Source organism: Petaurus breviceps, unplaced genomic scaffold, assembly GCF_028583685.1.
Source record: "Petaurus breviceps papuanus isolate PSGF00001 unplaced genomic scaffold, PetGlider_PUasm1.0 90895, whole genome shotgun sequence".
NCBI lineage: Eukaryota > Metazoa > Chordata > Mammalia > Diprotodontia > Petauridae > Petaurus > Petaurus breviceps.
In genome coordinates, this window is record NW_027187372.1 from 31,316,606 (window position 1) to 31,336,757 (window position 20,152).

General features: G+C 40.5%; 1 protein-coding gene across 1 annotated transcript in view; it reads left to right on the top strand.

Moving 5' to 3' along the window:
* Positions 1–14,824: 14,824 nt before the first annotated feature.
* The window catches only part of TMCC2 (transmembrane and coiled-coil domain family 2), a 65,698-nt gene continuing 60,370 nt past the window's right edge, over positions 14,825–20,152 (top strand). Inside the window, exon 1 of the mRNA XM_069074669.1 lies at positions 14,825–15,559. Coding sequence (XP_068930770.1) covers positions 15,353–15,559 — 207 coding nt within the window. The 5' untranslated portion in view covers positions 14,825–15,352. The remainder of the gene's footprint in view (positions 15,560–20,152) is intronic.

The window sequence follows — 20,152 nt, forward strand, 5'->3', positions numbered from 1 at the left end:
TTTATAGGTCTCAGTTTCCTTATTGCTTTTGGTTTTGTTTTTTGGTGGAAATGAGGGTTAAGTGACTTGCCCAGGGTCAGAAGTCGAATTTGAACTCCAGGTCCTCCTGACTTCAGGGCCAGCACTCTATCCACTGTATCACCTAGCTGACCCCATTTCCTTATTTGTAAAATGAAAGGGTTTAACTAGGCCAAGAGTGCTTAACCTGAGATCTACAGACTTGTCTATGGATAGATTTCAGAGTTGATTTCCCATGAACATGGAGAGAAAAATATTTTTATAATTGTATTTCAATATAATTGAGTTTCTGTATTTAATTTTGTGCACATAAATGTTATCCTGAGAAGGAAACAGTGGTCTTCACCGGACTGCCAAAAGAATCTATGAAATAAAAAAGGTGAAGAACTCCCAGGCAAGGTTGCCTTTGAAGTTCCTTCCACGTCTAGCTCTATATTCCTATTATTCTATGACTAAATGGCTTCCAAGTTTCTCTAGATCTAAATCTTTACTCTTATGTTCTCGTCAGTCTGAGATAGTTTAGATGAAAAAAATTGGCAATGTTCTCATCAGCTCTGGTATCCGAAGATAAGACAAGCACCCTCTCTTATACTTGTCCTCCCATTCTGCCCAGCTGCATTAACGAATGATATTTAGAATTTTGATTTTTTTTTCAAATTGCAAACAAAAAGATTACATTTCCATTTCATTTGTTTTTTACATTTTATGATAATTTACATCCCAAGGTTTATTAAGTTGGAGGGTATTTATTCATAAAACTCAGCTTTTAAACGTACTCTACTTAATTATGCATCAAAAACCATTGCACTACTACTGATGAATATTTCATCAGTGGCATTCTTGGCTGTCAAGATTCAGAGCAGTGAAAGAAAGGACAATCAATTAAAGGGAATTTATAAAATCCTATCCTCTGAAAATGCCTGGTCAGGCACAAGAAAAGAGTAGAAGTATTTCCAGGACATTTTGAGAGAAATCTATCTCAAATGATCCATGAAAAATGTTGGATGCCTAAGACAGCACTGATTCAATTCCTATTACAGAGGTCAGATACATCTGCTTCTAAAGCAGGAATGGCTTTTTATCCTTGTCTGCAGTTGAGCAGCATTATGATACCTAAATAAATACCCAGTTTTGTTTTGTCTAATTCTCTCCTTGGAACACTGAATTATTTAGTATATGTGTCTTAAACTCAAAGATTTCTGTCATTTCATACCTCTAATAGTAAAAAGTTGGGTGCTAGGCAGAAATAGTCTGGTGAGGGATCTTGAAACTGAAGATGAGAAAGTTAATGAGGTCTCTTTTCCTTAAAAATTAAATTTTTTTCCCTCTACAAATTATTGAGCAACCATCCTGGCTTTTTGGCCTTTTTGGCTTTTGCTCTTCTTTTATATATATTTAATATTTCCCACCAATTACATGTAAAAACAATTTATAACATTCATTTTTGAAAACTTTGAGTTCCGGAGTGGCTAGGTGGCACAATGAACAGAGCACCAGCCCTGGAGTCAGGAGGACCTGAGTTCAAATCCGACCTCAGACACTTAACCCTTACTAGCCATGTAACCTTGGGCAAATTGCTTAACCCCAACTACCCTCCAAAAAAAAACCTTTGAGTTCCAAATTCTCTCCCTCCCTCCCCCCTTCATTTAAAAGACAAACAATTTGATATAGGTTATACATGTGTACCCATGCAAAACTTATTTCCATATTAGTCATGTTCTAGAAGAAAACACAGATAAAAAAAGAAAGTAAAAACAGTATGTTTCAATCTGCATTCATACTCCATCAGCTCTTTCTCTGGAGGTAGATAGCATTTTTCACATTAAGTCCTTCAGAATTGTCTTGGTTCATTGCATCTTTGAGAATAGCTGAGTCGCTCACAGTTGATCATTGTACCACATTGCTTTCACTGTGTACAATGTTCTACTGGTTCTGCTCATTTTACTTTGCAACAGTTCACATAAATCTTCCCAGGGCACAACCAGTGAAAATGCCCAGAGGTGAATTGAGAGGTGGAAGGCCTTGTTCGAGGAACAGCAAGGAGATCAATGTCACTGAACCACAGAGGAGGGGAGGGAGAGGGGTAAAGTATAAGAAGACTGGAAAGGTAGGGGTGGGCCAGATTAGAAAGGCTTTAAAAATCAAACAAGATATTCTAGAGGTGGTAGAAAGTCATCGAAGTCTATAGAATAGGGGACTGGGATAGGCAGAGGAGCAGATCTGTACTTTAGAAAGATCAATTTTATAGCTGAGTGGAAAATGGACTGGAGGGAGGAAAGACTTGAGACAGGGAGACCAACCAGCAGGCTATTGCAATGGTCCATATGGGAAGTCTGCATCAGAGTGGTAGCAGTGTCAGAGCAAAGGAGGAGGAAGTAAATATTACAAAGGTAAAATCAACAAGATTTGGCAAGAGATTTTATATTGGAGGTAAGAGAGAGGAATCAAGGATGACACCTAGGTTTGTGAGCCTGGGTAACCTGGAGGATAGTGATGTGCTCAAAAGTATCAGGGAAGTGTAGAAGTGGGGAGGGTTCTCACAGAAAGATAATGAGTTCAGTTTTGAATATATTGAGTTTAAGATGTCTACAAAATGTTCATTTTGAAATGTCTGTATATTTCAAAAAAAAAAATCAATAAATAAATGCTTTCTTGATTTTTTTTTCTTTTACACCATTATTTCCCAATGATGCCCCACTACCACCAATAGTCCCCTTCCTCCTAACAGTTGAGCAAAACAAATACATTGGCCACATCTGGCAGCATTTTCCTCATTACACAACCATAATCTACCACCAATCCAATGTGTAGAAAGGAAGGAGGTTTTTTAAGATCTATCCTCTGAAGCTGTAATTGATTATAGCACTGACCAGAGTTCGCCTTTAGGGTTTTGAAGTTCTGAAGTTCTTTCGGTGTTGTTTTTTCTTTCCATTAAGATTTTAAATTTACAGAATTAAATTTAAATTAATTTTATTTTATAAATTTAATTTTAGAAATTATATTTAAATATATAAAGTTTATAAATTATAATAAAATTATAAATTTAAATTAAATTACAGAATTAAAATTACATTAAATTATATTTACATTACATAATTTACATTCACTGTGTCAGTTGTTCTCCTAATTCTGCTTACTTTGAGCTACATCCATTCACACAAGTCAAGTCTTCCCAAGTTTCTCTGACTTCTTATTCATTGTTTCTTACAGCACAATAATATCCTATTATTTTCATTCATTCACCCACTCCCCAGTGGATGGATACTCACAGTTTCCAGATTTTTCTTATCACAAACATGTTGTTTGTGGGGATCTAGTATAGGAATTTAGGGTGGATATTTCAGTCAGACTGGCAGTGCTAAGGAGTATGGGTCCTGTGTGAACCCAACAGAAAATGGTACTCTTGGTTTTGGACTTGAACTCAGTGGGAATAATGTTTTGTAGAAATTGAGTTAAATTGTAAAATTTAACTTTACTGTAAGTCTTATCCATGTCCCCTCCCCAGAGACTAAAGTGATGTAAAGAGGGAATATACTCTTTATTTTTTTTTTGAAGGCAATTGTAGTTGTGACTTGCCCCAGTCACACAGCTAGTAAGTAAGTATATGAGTTCATATTTGAACTCAGGTCTTTCTGACTCCAGGGTCAGTGCTCTATTCACTGTGCCACCTAGCTACCCCAAGGGGGAATAGACTCCTGAAGTGTTGGGGAATGTAAGTTTGTTCTTGCTATATTTTTGAAGTAAATATATCTTTGTAAAAAACAAACCAAAATTATCTGTCATATTTATGAAGAAGGGAGGAATTTATGACCAAGGAAGAGATAGAAAGCATTATGAAATGCAAAATGGATAATTTTGATTACATTAAATTGAAAAGTTTTTGTACAAATAAAATTAATGTAACCAAGATTAGGAGGGAAATGGAAAATTGGGAAAGAGTTTTTACAAGTGTCTCTGATAAAGGCCTCATTTCTAAAATATACAGAGAATTGAGTCAAATTTATAAGAGTACAAGTTATTTCCCAATTGATAAATGCTCAAAGGATATGAACAGTCAGTTTTCAGAGGAAGAAGTTAAAGATATCTATAAACATATGAAATATGCTCTAAATCACTATTGATTAGAGAAATGCAAATCAAAACAATTCTGAGGTACCACACCTCACTGGTCAGATTGTCAAAGATGACAAAACAGGAAAATAATAAATGCTGGAGAGGATGTGGAAAAATTGGAACACTAATGCACTGTTGGTGGAGTTGTGAACTGATTCAACCATTCTGGAGAACAATTTGGAACTATGCCCAAAGGGCTATAAAAAAAGCACATACCCTTTGACCCAGTGATATCACTTATAGGGCTGTATCCTAAAGAAATCATACAAGTGGGAGGAAAACCTATTTGCACAAAAATATCTATAGCAGCTCTTTTTGTGGTGGCAAAGAATTGGAAATCAAGGGGATGCCCATCAATTGGGAATGGCTAAACAAGTCGTAGTATATGAATGTAATGGAATACTATTGTGCTATAAGAAATGAGGAACAGACAGACTTCATAATAACCTGGAGAGACGTATATAAACTGATGCTGAGAGAGAAGAGCAGAACCAGGAAAACTTTGTACACAATTACAGACACATCACATGTGTGATAACTAACTTTGATAGACTGGGCTCTTCTCAGCAATGCAAGGTTATTAGACAACTCCAAAAGACTCATGATGGAGAGGGCTATCCACATCCAGAGAAAAGAACTATGGAGTTCAAATGCAGATTGAAGCAAACTACGTGTTCTCTCTTTTGTGTTTAGTTTTGTTTCATTCCTCCTTTCTCATTGTTCACTTCATTGGTTATAATTCTTCTTTACAGCCTGACTAATGCTTAATGTGAAGGTATAGAGCCTATATTGGATTGCATGCTGAGGGTGGGGGAGGGAGTGGGAGAAAATTTGGAACTCAAGGGATTGTGGAACCAAATGTTGTAAACTAAAAGTAGATAAATTTAATAAAATTAAATTAAAGGAAAAAAACAAACCAAACAAGTGCTATTATAAATATGTGTCCTTTCCCTTCATCTTTGAACTCTTTGGGGTAGTATCTTTAGTGATGTTGCTGGACCAAAGTTGTCAGACAAAGTGCAATGACTTCTGATATAGTTCCAAATTGTTTTCCAGAACAGTTAGACCAATTCATAGCACTAATATCTGTACATTAATATGCTTTCCTGTAGCCCTTCCAACACTTACCATTTTCATCTTCTGTCATCTTTGCGCATCTGATGAATGTGAGACAAAACCTTGGAGTTGTTTGAGTTGCATTTTTCTTATACTACTAGTAATTTGAAACATTGTTTAATATGACTGTTGATAGGGGTGGCTAGGTGGCACAGTGAGTAAAGCGCCTGGCCCTGGAGTCAGGAGGACCTGAGTTCGGTTCTGGCCTCAGACACTTAACACCCACACAAAAAAACTAGCCGTGTAACCTTGGGCAAGTTACTTAACCCCAATTGCCCTCCAAAAGGCAAATATATATATATATGACTGTTGATATCATATAACTGCATCTTGAAAGACCAGTATCTTAGAGCACAATGTGATTTTTTTAAAAAGGACACTGTATTCAGAATCAGAAGAGCTGATTTGAGTTCCAGCTTTATTACTTACTAGCCAAGGAAAAGTCACTTTAACTCTCTAAGTCTCAATTACCTCTTCTGTAAAATGGGAATAATAATACTTGTAGAACCTATCTCACAGAGTTGTTATGAAGATCAAATAATATAGTATATATAAGTAAGCAAGATAGAAATTTGCTGCAACACATAGGAGGTACTGTAAAGGCAAGTGTGGATTGAATTTTTTTTTAAATGAAAACAGCCTTTTGTCCCCATATCATTCTGGGTAGGATTCCCTCATGCCCTTTGGCTATGTGATAATCCCTGAAAATGATTTTTGATAGAAGCATTCATATTCTAGAATGAAATCTCACATGTGATAGTATGATTCTGTCTTCCCAGGAGAGGTTGTTTGATATTATTGTCTTTCCTCTCTCTTTTAAGTCACAAGATCAGCAGTGTTTTTATCTGGCTGTTGACGTCTTTTTTTTTCTGGTTTATAGAGTAGTTTTCCATTCTCTTCCTGGGAACAAGATTGGGAGGTAACCAGGCTGAGAGAACATAGGGAGAGCCACGGAGATTCTATGTTGGCTAATAAATGAAATTTAGGCCCCAGTTTTCCATTCCGAAGCAAATTGCATATATACCAGGCTATATTTCATCAAAGAAAGGAAGCTGTAACCAGCAGAGCTAGAAACTATTTTTATCATTGGAATGACCCATTAGCTGATAGGAAGATGGGGTGAATGGGCAGAAAAGTCATACTAGAACACTGATCCAGTAATGGTCTGAAGAGAGGTGCTGGTGAAATCAAAGGGTAAAAGGAGAAATTTTAGCTTAAGGATTCAGATGTTCATCTTTATGCTACTGTAGACACCCTTCTGATATGGCTCAGTAGATAAACTGTGCAGATTTTTAGGAAATTCAAGAGAAAAATGTTGTTGCAAGTAAAACATAAATCATCACAACACAGTAAAATTATTTTGCCTCAAACTCCAGAATCTTTCCTAGTGTGCCACCCAGACCTCTTCACATATCTGAAGGACTGTGTTCAGTTTGGGGCACTATATTTTGAAAAAAACAAAACATTTATACAGTGGAGAGTATCCGAAAGAGAGTGACTGAGATTGTGAAAGGAACCTAGAGATCATGACCTACAAGGATTGGTTGAAGAAATGGGGGACTATAACAACTGCCTTTCAGTATTTGAAAGGCTGTCATGAGGAAGAAATACTAAATGCATTTTGCTTGGTCCCAGGAGGCAGAAGGAGGAGCAATGGGCAGAATTTGCAGCAGCAGATTTGAATTGATGTAAGGAAATATTAACAATTAGAATTATCCAAAAGTGGGAGACTGCCTCAGGAAATGGTGGATCCTTTCCCCCCCACCCCCATTATCAGTCTTCAAGCAAAGGCTTAATGACCACTTTAACATACCCTCTTGTTGAGAATGTTAAAGAATAGATTCTTATTCAAATATGAATTAGGCTAGGTGGCCTTGGAAGTCCTTCCCAACTCTAGAGAATCTATGATTCTGGGATGTATGCAAATGCCTCTTACATGAATAAAACAGCCCACATTTCCATAGTGCTTCCAGATTTATGAAGCTCTTTCCTCATAACCCTTTTGGGGAGGTAAAATATGTCTTCTTTTATCCCCATTTTGCAGATCAGTTAACTAACTTACCAAGGTAACACACTTTGGAAGCAGGCTTTGCCACCAGGGCTCCTAAGATCAAAGCACTTTCCACTATACCACACAGTTTTATAATGAAACCATTCATGACTACTCCATCCCACAATAGGGTACTTCCCTTCTCTGAACTGATAGAAATACACACACACATATACACATATGTATATACATATATATGTATGCATATATAATTATCCCTTCCACATGGTGGGGGTTAGGGGCCTGATATCTCCACAATCTGGAAAATCCACATAAAATTCCCTTTGTACTAGAAAAGGAGTTTAGATTATTATGCCACTAAAAGATAAAATATTTTGATGTTATACAATACTATACATATATTTTATGGCTTTCTAAGTTTCTAAACTTTTTCTGTGTCCCCCGCAACTTCTGCAAAACTCCCCCCAAATTCCTATTTAATTTCTTATTCTGACACATGATATATCGAAACCCTCAAAGGGGAAAGTCATGGTATGGAAGAGATAACCACACACACACACATCATTCATTTGAAACATCATGTTTTGTGGCATTTCTCAGACAAAATCATAGGATGTAGATAGAGCTGGATAGAACTAAAAAAGAAGTTAGAAATCCAGTCCTTCCTTATTTTGTAGAAGAGGAAATTGAGACCCAGAGAAATTTAATGACTTGCCTAACATCAAAAGGGTAGTGAGCAACAGAGAGGGGTTAAAATTCTGGTCATCAGATGCCAAATCCACTGCTCCTTCTACATACCATCATTTCATACAACTATTTATTGAAAGGATCTGTGATTGTGTTCTTATGGAGAATTCTCAGTGTGGGACTCTACTCAAAGTTTTTGCAACTCATTTATGACTGAGCAAGCAGCAGATTCTAAGGAGTTACTTTTATTCAGAGTATTAATGACACCATTAAACTTTCTGAGACTAAAGGAAGAAAGGATGAATTAAGATGAGGAGAGGTTTTGAGATTTGAAGTAGATAAAGGAAGCATGACCTCAGCCCTTGTTATGTGTGTTCAGATCTGTCAGTTCATTGTTGTAGAAGCACCCACTTGAAGAAACTCCTTCTAACAATGCAGTTAGCCAGTTTATAATCTTAGAGATTTGCCAGAGATGCTGAAATATTAAATGACCCGCCCACAGTCACACAACTAGTATGTGTCAGAGACAGAACATGACTCTAGGTTTTCCTGACTCCTAGGTCAATCCACTATCCACTACCCTGATTCTTGTTTCTCAGATACTATCTAAACATAAGCTACTATTGGACAGCAGGTTAATTTTTCATGTATTTTTATATAGGTTTTTCAATGTATATATCTGAGAGTACCAGGGAGAGCTAATTGAGAGAACCAGTAACAGCTAGTCAGACATAAAATGTCAAATATAAACGAGTGATATCTCTCTCTGAAGGAGAATGATCCTTCTAAAAAAAAGAAAAAAGTAGCATTTTCAGCTTTAAGTAACTAGATTGTCTAAACGTTTGTATTGATTCCCTATAGCAATGAGATAAGATACAATGTAGCCATTTTGCCAGGCCTGGGGGCGCTTCTAGGAATCACAGTACAATCAAGTTTAAGTTTATGTTACACAGAACCCTTCTGTTCTATGAGTTTGCTTGTTTCTGTGTCTTTTGCTGCCATTATTGGGACACGGAAAAAGTTTCCAGCACCAAGAATATACGTAGGGGCAGCTAGGTGGCGCAGTGAAAGTCCTAGAGTCAGGAGGACCTGAGTTCAAATTCGACCTCAGACACTTGACATACTGGCTGTGTGACCTTGGGCAAGCCACTTAACGCCAATTGCCTTGCCTTTCCCCCTCCAAAGAAAAGAAAAGAATATATGCACGCTACCTGCCTGCAAAACAGAAATTTCCTGTTAATTTGATCTTTTGTAGGTCATTCCAAAAGCTGAAGTTCAATCAGTGAGAAACTGACATAGAAATCATTTGGACTGGCTGTGATAATAGGTCGTATGCTGTGGAGACATTCCTACAAATAGCCGTTCTGGCTTTCTTTACCCAACTAAATCCTTGTTAAATAGAACACAGTGTATTGACTTTAGTGGATCTTTGATCGATGAATTTAGATGTAAAGATAAGGAGAACAAAGAATGAATGAAAAGATCCCCATTTAAAGAAGACTTATCCAGGTTCAGGGCTGCTCAGTGACCCTGGAGACAATAGTTTCAGCTGAGTAAGGGAGTTCAAAGCCAGACTACAACAGGCTGAGTGGAGAGGGAGGAAAATGAAAGCAGTGGGGAGGAAAGGTGACTCTTTTTAGATGTTCAACAGTAAAGAGAAAGGCAGAAATGGAAGAGCAATGTGAGGGGACAGCAGGGTCAGGAGACCATATCTTACTTTCATACTCAGAAAAGGAAAATGATGAAAAATCATGGTCTATGTTGGAAAACTCACACACATTCCACTTTTCACTTTCACTCTTTCCTGATAAAAATAGTTTATTTCTGTTCATCTGAAGAAAGTGTTTCACTTAAAGGAAATTTTTTTTAATGTGGGTAATATTTTGAACATTGGTTGGAATGGGGGTGGGGGGTGGGGAGGGGATGATGCCATTCAAACTCATCAGTTATCCCTCACAGCTTGTATGACAATGGGAAATAGAAGGACCAGAATGATGCAAACAGTTCTATGAGCTCTTCTCCCTCCCTTCTCTCCTCTACCTTGTCTCTTCTTTCATTGTAGCCTATGAAAAGCCTATAATTAGGTGGTGGGATTATGACATCAGCAAGGATTCAGCCAATCTGTCAGAAGGTAATTTGCATAGGACACTCCTACTAGTTCAAATGTAACCCAGTTACCTTGAGGAGAGTTGGAAGTGGAAATAGAATTCTCCCAATGAAAAAATGGGGAGGGAGGAGAATCATATAACAGGAGACTATTAGTATTGATACAGATTTCATTGATATTGTGAACAAAGTGTTGTAATAACTAGGTCTTTTATAGTGTTTTCTACCTTCAAAGAACTCTAGTATGCTAACTCATGTAATAACTCCTTAGCCATTTGATCTTTAAAGATGCTTTTTTAGAGAGTAATTATTGCATATAGGGCAGCTAGGTGGTGCAGAGTGCCAGGCCTGGAATCAGAAAGACTCATTTTCCGGAGTCCAAATCTGGACACTTACCGTGTTTCCCCGATAATAAGACACTGTCTTATTAAATTTTTTGGACAGAAAAACACCAGAGGGCTTATTTTCAGGGGAGGGCTTATTTTAATGAACATTGACAGCAATTTTAATAAACAGGTAAATGTGAACAAAAAAATGTACCTTTATTCAATAAGCAAATCACTGGGGAAGAACAGGATGACGCGCTCACTGCTGCAGCTCTGATTGGATGCAGCTCGGAGCGCGGCGTGCTTTTCAGGGGAGGGGAAGGTGCATACAGAGGGTACCGTAATGTAGCGTGTAGCGCAGGGGATCACCTTCACTACAGTAGCAATCTCAATAGGGCTTATTTTCGGGGGAGGGCTTATTTTAGAGGAATCTTACACAGTAAGGGGAGGGCTTATTTTCGGGATAGGTCTTATTATCGGGGAAACACGGGTAGTAGCTATGTGACCCTGGGCAAGTCACTTCACCTTGTTTGCCTCAGTCTTCTCATCTGTAAAATGAGCTGGAGAAGAAAATGGAAAACCACTCCAGGTTCTTTGCCAAGAAAAATCCAAATGGGATCATGAAGAGTCAGACATGACTGAAAAATGAATGAACAACTATTGTTTCAGAGTAGAAAACTGAATCCTACTTAGGTAATCTTCAAGTTCCTCATGACTCTCCCTTTGCCCATTTTTAGGTCGAAAGGAAAGGGGACCTTTTTATTCCTAAGACTTGACTAATCCTTTTAGGAAAACAGTTTACTCTGTATTTACTGTAGACTATAGCATAGAATCATCTATAATTAAAATTGAAATATTTAACAAAGTAAATGAACTAGTAGCTTCCCTTATATAGGACTTTAAAAAGCGATCTTTATCTTACTATTTAAGGGCTTGTTCATTTGCCAAATTTGATAAAACCCAGGAAGTTTCTCTTACATTAGACTAAATTTGTGCTGGGACCCCCTACAAAGAATAAAGCCACTCATCACAGTGGGATAATTCTACCACTCTCTTGTGTCCAATAGGGTGCTCCGGTTTCTCTGCTGGATGCCTGGACTTGAGTATCTTAATTATACAAGTTTCATTCACCCATGAACCAGAATTATCTAAGATAAAAATAGATATGGTAAAAGAGAAAGGAAGATGTTTTGTAGAACTAGTGTCATATTCCAATCAATTTAAGACTGGATATTTCTGTCAATGTCAATAAGAATTTTAAATGTGTTAAGCATCTAATATATACAGAACATTGTTCTAGTCCTGGGGAGATATAAAAATTAGATAAGATGTGATCATTGGGCTTGTGGAGTTTACAGTATAGTAGGGGGATAGGCACATGCACAATTAGCTATAATGCAAAGTAATACATGAAAAATAAATAAGAAATATTAAAACCAAATCCTACTTGAGGGTGACATGATGAAGGACTCATTACTGACAGGAGGATCAAGAAAAGCTTTATAGAGAAGGTAGCATTAAAAGATGGATAGAATTTCTTTCTCTTTTTTTTTGTCAAGGCAGTCAGAGTTAAGTTACTTTCTCAGGGTCACACAACTAGTAAGTATAAAGTGTCTGAGGCAGGATTTGAATTCAAGTCCTCCTGACTCTAGGGTGGGTGCTCTATTCAACTGTACCACTTAGCTGCCCCATGGGTAGGATTTGGACAGGTAGTAGGGGGCATGAAGTAGGGGTGTCTGATTATAGACAATGGGTTAAGTGATATCATGGAGGAAGGTGGCATATGTATATGGGGACATGTATATGGGAGAGCAAATAGTCCAATTTGGCTGGAGTGTAAACTGTGTGGAGTGAAGTAGTATGAGCTAAAGCTGTAAATGTAGGTTCCTGCCAGTTTGTAGAGATCATTTGCCAGGCTAAAGAGTTTGAATTTTTCTCAGTAAGCAATAGAGTTTGGTTTTGAACAGAAGGGTGATATGACATGATCAGATTTGTGTGAAAAAGGAAAGTTAGTTTGGCAGTATATGAAAGAGATATAATGTAATAATACAGTGAGGGTAACTTGGCAATATATGAATGAAATATATTATAATAATGCAGTAAAAGCTTGACTTTTTTTCAGTAGGCAAGAAGGAATCATTGAAAGGTTTTTAAAAGACTGACATGATGTGATCATATATATGCCAAAAAAAAAACCCATGTTGGTCTGACAACAGTATGAAGGGAGGTGTTGAAATCATTCAGAAATTATTAGGTGATAACGAGAACCTGTTTTTAGGGCAATGGCAGTAGGAATTGAGAGGGATACAAGAAATTTTGGGGAGACAGAACCAACAGGACTTGGCAACTGGAGGTTAGGGAGAAGGTAAAAGAAAATATAATGCCCAAGTTTCAAACAAAGAATCCTGTCAGAAACAGGACATGGGTATAGGTTGGGGTGGGAGTAGAGAATATCTTTGATTCTGTTAAATATCAAATCACAGCCCACACTTGCTTTTTCCCCAAAGAAAATTAGAACAAAATACCAATATCAAATTTTCAAATATCTAAGGTAATCTCAGTCTCATTCACCAGGGATACTCAAGAATCTACTCTGAATAATAAAAATTTGCCGTCAGCTTCAAACAGATGGCTGTAGGTCACATATGTCTTTACACAGACTTCCTATCCAAGCTTCTCTGGCTATAGATGTCTGTGCCGAAATCTGATAATAGAATTCAGAAATGTGTGGGTATGCATTTGAACTCCTGGGGATTTTATCACTGGAATGAAATGTGCAGGCCATTTGACACTGGGTGACAAATCTTTATGCCATAAGATTATATCATTCATTATTTTGAATTACCAACCCCTATTGGCCTACAGTTGCTGCTGCTGTTTGTTGTTGTTTTTAGAGACCTGAATTTTGGGTCAGACCTAAGATTGACAGTAAGTGAGAAATTTAGTTGTTCTGAGTGTGAAAGTTTATGCAAATCAAGCTCAAGGTTAATTTGAGTACAATACAGAAAAGTACTAAAAAAATGACAATATCTTTTCTTTCTGTGGATTTAGGGTGATGCAAACAACTGTTTTTGTGATTGTTGTTTCCAGAATCAGTCCGCTCAATTGTGATTTCTGCAGAAACTTCACGTTTGTCTAACTGCTTTGACATTTGTATTTTTTGCACTCTTCCAGAGAAAGATCTGCAAATGGCTTGTCTAGCAACCTGACAACACGGGAATTTCTCTCGCTGGCTTTGTGACACTTATCCAAGTTTGCTACTAATCCATGTGGCACGTGCTCTTGTTCCGGCTAACTCTTACTTTATATTTATTTATCTGTCCTATAGATACATTGTTTCCTCTAAGTAGAATGGAAACTCTTTGAAGGCAAGGAAGTTTTCTTTCATTTTCTTTCTCCCTTCTTTCCTTCTCTTCTTTTCTTTTCTTTCATTCCTTTTCTTATCCCTGGCACCTATCACAATGTCAGGTGCTGAACAACAGTCAGTATGCTTAATAAATATTTGTTGATTTGAATTGAATCCATGTTCACAGGGTACTCTCTCCTGTTATTCTCATCTTCTGAGAGGAAGGTGAGTTCATACTGACCACTTAGAAATCTGCAACAGAATCACTCTCTGTGTGACCCTTGAGGTCTTCAGTTTGGATTACCCAGTGGGCTTTGGAGGAAAGAGATTTCTTCTCCCGCCTTACAAAGGGTCCTTACAAATGGGTATTAACCATTTGCCAGGTCGTCTCAATCTTAAAGGACTGAAATCTTTGTAAATCTCTGGGGACGTGTAAAGGTTCACCCACAGGTGAATGGCTGTTTTCAAAGCCGGGAATTCACTCGGGTTTAAGCGGATCTGTTTGGGTTGCCCGTATGCCTCCCAGGACTCTCCGCCCAGCATGAGGCAAAGTCTGGAGAGACAGTGCCTGGCCTTCCACCCTCTCCAGGTCTCCAGGAGAAGCTTGGTATCAGTGGCTTAAGTGGTCTAATTTGCAAATTGCGGGGGGTCGGGGGGGACGGGGGAGAGGCAGGTGTGGCAAAAATCAATGTATGAATGGGAGAAGATTCCGAGTGATTTTAGGGTCGCTTTTCTGAGGAGATGAGGGGCGCACCCAGCCGCTTCCCGCCACCCTCCCTTCCCGGCTCCCCAAAGCCTCCTCTCTGCATTGCTAAAACGCAGCAGCATCGCCCTCCAGCCCACTCCTGGGGGAAATGCACAGTGCAACCAACCCTCCAACGAGCCTGGGCGACGCCCCCTCGGCCTGCCGCCCGGTTATTGGCCGCGCGTCGATGTCACTCGACGTCCTAGTTTGCCAACCCCTCCTGGGCTGAGGAAGACGGGCGGGGTAGGTTGTTCGCGCCGCTCTCCAGCTCTGCTAGCTGTGCCTTTGCAGCAGCTCAGGGCGGGTAGAGAGGGAGAGGGCGGGGGAAGAGGGAAAGGCAGCGGGAGCTGGGCACTCTGCGGGCGAGGCGCTGGCCGCTCCATGCGGGGAGGGGCGCAGCCGGGCAGGCCAGGGCTGGGGGGCTGCGGCCAGCGCCGAGGGCAGCCAAGGAGGACCTGCCCGGCTGGCTGCCCCGTGCCATGCCCTCCCTCGCTCAGGCGAGGCAGCGGGCGGGGAAGGATGCGCCGCCGTCCACTGCAGTTTGCAGTCCAGCTTTCCTTCTTGCAGCCCATGCCCTGAAGCAGAAAGTTTGGGGACTGGGGTCTTCCATCCTTCTTCCCCTCCAATGACTTTGCCCAAGGACTTCTGCTGCCCAGCCCTGACTGTGACCTGGCATCTGGTACCCAGATCAGAATGAATCGCTCCAGGCAGTAACCAAGGTTCCCCTACTCCTTCAGCACCCCCTTCTTTTTTCTTTAAATTTCAATTTCTTACCTTTTTGTTTTTTAAAACTCACGACTCCTTTTCTGGAAGGAGGGAGAACAGTTCTCCCTTAAGAAGGCAGCGCTGGAAGGGACAGATCCCCAAACCGACCCATATTCACCATGAAGAGGTGCAAGTCTGACGAACTGCAGCAACAGCGGGAGGAGGATGGAGCCGGGCTGGAAGATGCTGCTTGCCACCTGCCGGGCCCGGACTTGAAACCTGGAGAGGTCATGAGTGCAAATCTTGCTGTGGCTCCAGCGACTCCAGATGTAGGTGCTACCATGGCCCCCAACCCTGGTCCTCGAAGCAAGCCTCCGGATTTGAAGGTGAGCCTAGATTCTCCCCCTCCATCTCCTTCTTGCCCTCAGGTCAACTAGAAACTGAATGTGGAGAGGGAAGTTGAGGTCAGGGGTCAGACAGATTGAGATACGGTTCAGAATCATAGATCATTAAGAATTGGAAGGGGCCTTTTAGGAATCATCTAATCTGACTTCATCTTACAGATTAGGAAACTGAGGCCCATAAAAGGAGAATGATTTGCCCAAGGGCCCTACCTTCCAGCTTAGGCATCAAGCCTCAGCTTTGTTTCCCTGGCTATACATAAGACATTCTAGTGACTCACCCAGAGAGGAGGGCCCCTGACATCATTTGTGAAGTACTTTTAGCTCCTTAGCAGCAAATGCACTGGAGAAATGAAAAGTGTTAACATTGTCATAATTATCTCTTTTGGGGCTGAGAGAAGAGGGGAGAGGAGAAGAGATATGATTTGGGAATAATAATTAAAGACCAGCAGTCCATTTTTGAGCCTTGTTTCCACCCCTGAGTGACTTTGGAAATAATCCCGTGGAGCTCAGTTTGCCCACCTGTGAAATGGGAGAAAGGGATTTATTGCCATTAGGTGGAGCCAGAGGCTAAGCTGGTGCTTGGAGATCCCTGGATGGGAATGGGTAACAGACAGGTGGCGCAAGTGGTACTTGGGCTGCTTTGGGGGCTCAGTTCAAATTGCACACATGCTGAGTTGAGGAGCTCAAGACTGGAACTAAAGGGAAGATGTGTATGCAACTAGCAGTCCTTAGCTTCAGGCCTGAGTCCTTGAGACTGTTTCTCTAGTTTTGAGTACTAATAATAGTGTAGGTAACAGCAATAATCAATAATAACGTACCTTTATGAAAGAATGCCCTCAGTGATTATAGGCACTGCCTTGTTCTCATCTTACTGAGAGATGTTGGGTTCTGGAAGAACTTAAGCATTGTGGAGACCGATGCATCAGGGAGATACCTTCTCTCACGGGGGTGCAGGGCCTGGGCTAGGAAAGAAGAGAGGAATCAGTTACTTTAAATAAAGCCTGTAACCTATAGCAGCAGCCACTAAGGAGCTCTCCAGCAAAACCCAATGACAATCTTTATCTTGTGTGAGCGGACTGAAGTCAGGAAACTCTGGGGTAGAGGTGAGTATATTTAGAAGCCAGTTCTCTTACCTGTATGTTACCTGTCTGCTTTTCTTTTGGGGGCCAGGGAGGGGGAATAGCAGGGCTGCTAACTCCATGTTGAATTGACTACTTTAAAAAGAAAGAAAAAAAAAACCTGATTGTTGTCAGCAGGAGGAATGGAGGGCAGACTTCAGGTAAGACCTCCTTAGGATCTGGGGCACATTTTTTTGGAAACAGGTTTCAGCTGACCTGCCCCTCCATCTTAGCCTTTCCAGTGGCCTGAGAACAGCCATATCCCAAAGTAGAATAGGTTTTAGATAGGGATGCTAGTATAAAGACACAATCCAAGGGAAGCTAGAACCCTTACTGCATAGTTCAGTAACCTTTTGCTCTTTTAATCCTACTAAATAAACCGCATTCTAAAATGCCCTTTTATTGACAACATGAGTAAGGCAAATGCCATCCCACAACCGTAGGCTTCCTACTCCTTCTCTGCTGATCCAGAGGAGCCTGGCCCACTGCATTCATAGACTTCCTTTTCTCAGTGTTTATACCCAAACTGAGAGAACTCGTTTTTTTGCTGATAGTAAGAAACCCTCCTCATACCCCTACGACAGCTTTGGAAATATCCAGTTGTCCAGGGCCAGTAATACTGGCCTAAAGGCACATAGTAAAGACTGCAAATTTCATTCATTTTATTTTGGGTGTTATCTTGCTGGCTGGAGAGTGAATTGATAACAGTGTGTGGGCGGTCTAATATTTTGTACTTATCAACAAGGCTGTCTTATGGCGACTTGTACCTCTTCTATCTACCCACATCTTCTCTAGCTCTGTGGCTGTTACTAGTGGCAGATGCAGCAGCAGCTCTGTCCTTAGTATTAGCTGTGGTACTCCCTAGGACAAGAATTTGTTTTGTGTATGGAATATAGGATGGAGGGGAAGGGGTGGGAGCTACTCAAGAAAAATACTACTGAGGTTCATCCCAGCAGTTTGGATTTGAGCTGTGAACAGGCAAGATAAGACCTAAGCACCACTTGCCTAGCAGGATCAAGAGAGGCAAGTGGACGATGCCTTTTCCTGTTTATCTCTGACCCTGTCATCACAACATGTTTACAGCTCTGTGCAATAGCTGGACTGGGGCTGCTGATTCTTACCTGGCCTCTGTTTTTTATATTCTATGTGGTTTTGGGCATGTTACAACTTCTGTGGTCCTTTTGTCCATGGATAAAGGAGCAAGGAATACTGATGGACTAGATTTAAAGCCCTGGAAATTCTGTGACCAAGTTTGTTTCCCAGAGATAAGGCTGGAGTAGTGGGGCAGTGCTGGGGAGCTTGGGGGGAATTCATCATTAATCTGAGAACTCTATTGGGCTGGACTCATTTCAGACCCAATGATGAGAATGGAAGGAGGTTGATTTCATTTGGTTTTTTGTTAACCTTCTCCCCTGCTTTTTGTGAAGCCAGACCAACAGTTTGGACTTTCTGTCCATCTAATTATGAACTTTTCTGATAAGTACCTATGCCTCTATTTCATTTTTTTCCAGTGACATAGCTCTGAGTTGTGATAGATTTTTGAATACCTTGAAAAGATTCTAAAAGATCACACATCCAAGGCACCCCCCTTGGGGTGTGTTTTGGCTTTTGTATTTTTTTTTTTAAGCAATTGGGGTTAAGTAACTTGCTCAAGGTTACACGGCCAGTTATTTCTGGGTGTGGTGCTGAGTGTCTGAGCTCAGGATTCGATCTCCAGGTCGTCCCAACACTGGAACCGGTGCTCTTACTCGCTGAGCCACCTGGCCGCCCCTGTTTTGGCTTTTGTCAAAGGGATTTTGGGGCAGCTAGATGGCACAGTGAATAGAGCACCAGCCCTGGAGTCAAGAGGACCTGAGTTCAAATCCGGCCTCAGATACTTAACACTTACTAGCTGTGCGAACTTGGGCAAGTCACTTAACCCTGATTGCGTCGCCTCCCCCCTCAAAACAAAACAAAACAAAAAACGAAAAACAAAGGGGTTTGGATGATGTTTCATTTGAGTTTTCTCCTAACTCTGAACTCTGTAGACATTGGTGGCCCAGTGAAAGATTTCTTCAACTGGAGATAGAGTAATGGAGTAGGGCTTAAATTAAGCTTTGGACTACTTGATGTGTGACCTTGGATAAATCACTTGATTTCTCTGAGTCTCAGTATTTCTCCTCTGTCAAAGGAGGATAGTAGTAGCTGTCCCATATCCCTCACAGGGTTGTTTTAAGACTCAAATGTACCATATGCAGAATGTTTTGCAAGTCCTGAAGCATTCTATAAATGTTAGCTATTGTTTTTTTTCTTTTGATTCTGTGTCTCCCCATTCCTTAATTCCTCATTCTGTTATCCTTCAATTCTGAAGGGAAAGACTCCAATCTGTGATTGTGTGTGTATGTGTGTGTGTGGGGGGGGGGGGGTGGGAGTAGAAGTCAAGCAACAACTTTTAAAAGATAATGATATGAGGGGAGAGGGAATAAATTTTATATGAATGTACCTTACGAATATTATCTCATTCAATCTTCATAACAACCCTGAGAGATAAATACTATTATTATTTGTACTTTACAGTTGAGCAAACGGAGGCAAACAGGTCAAATGACTTGCCCAAGGTCATACAGCTAGTAAATGTCTGAGGCCAGATTTGAAAGCAGATCTTCCTGACTCTAGGCCCAGTCTCTATCTCCTGTACCACCCGGCTGCCTCAATACCATGTGATGATGTAACTGAGAAAGAACCTTTGGAGGGTCATCCTCCTTGATGTGGACCTTTCTGCTAATATTTCAGTGCTTTTTCCAGCTGTTTATGCTCAGGGTGTCCCAAAAGTCTTAATGCAGTTTTAAACTTAAAACTACACTAGGGCTGTGGCATCTAGTCAACTATATCCCTGAGTGCAGCAGGAACAATATTAAAATGTAATTGGGGAATATTTTACAGAATAAACAAAAATATAATATGACATAAATAATGTTAATTTCTGGTTTTCTACATCAGTATATGTAGCCCACAGGCAGTTTGGTGGATCCCAATTTTATTTGACCTCACTGGTCTAGGACAACACAGGGAGATTTGGCAGAACCCAAAGTACACCGGCATAGTCCAGCAGCAAAGAAAGCCTTGTCCCAGTGAGATCAAAGTTCGGCTCTCATTCTTCTTTCTCTCCCTCTCTCCCCTCTCTCCCCTCTCTTCTCTCTCTCCCCTCTCTCCTCTCTCCTCTCTCTCTCCCCTCTCTCCTCTCCTCTCTCTGTCTCTGTCTCTCTCTCTGTCTCTCTCTCTCTGTCTCTGTCTCTCTCTCTGTCTCTCTCTGTCTCTGTCTCTCTCTCTGTCTCTCTCTGTCTCTCTCTCTGTCTCTCTCTTTCTCTGTCTCTCTGTCTCTCTCTGTCTCTGTCTCTCTGTCTCTGTCTCTCTGTCTCTCTCTGTCTCTCTGTCTCTCTGTCTCTCTGTCTCTGTCTCTGTCTCTCTCTGTCTCTCT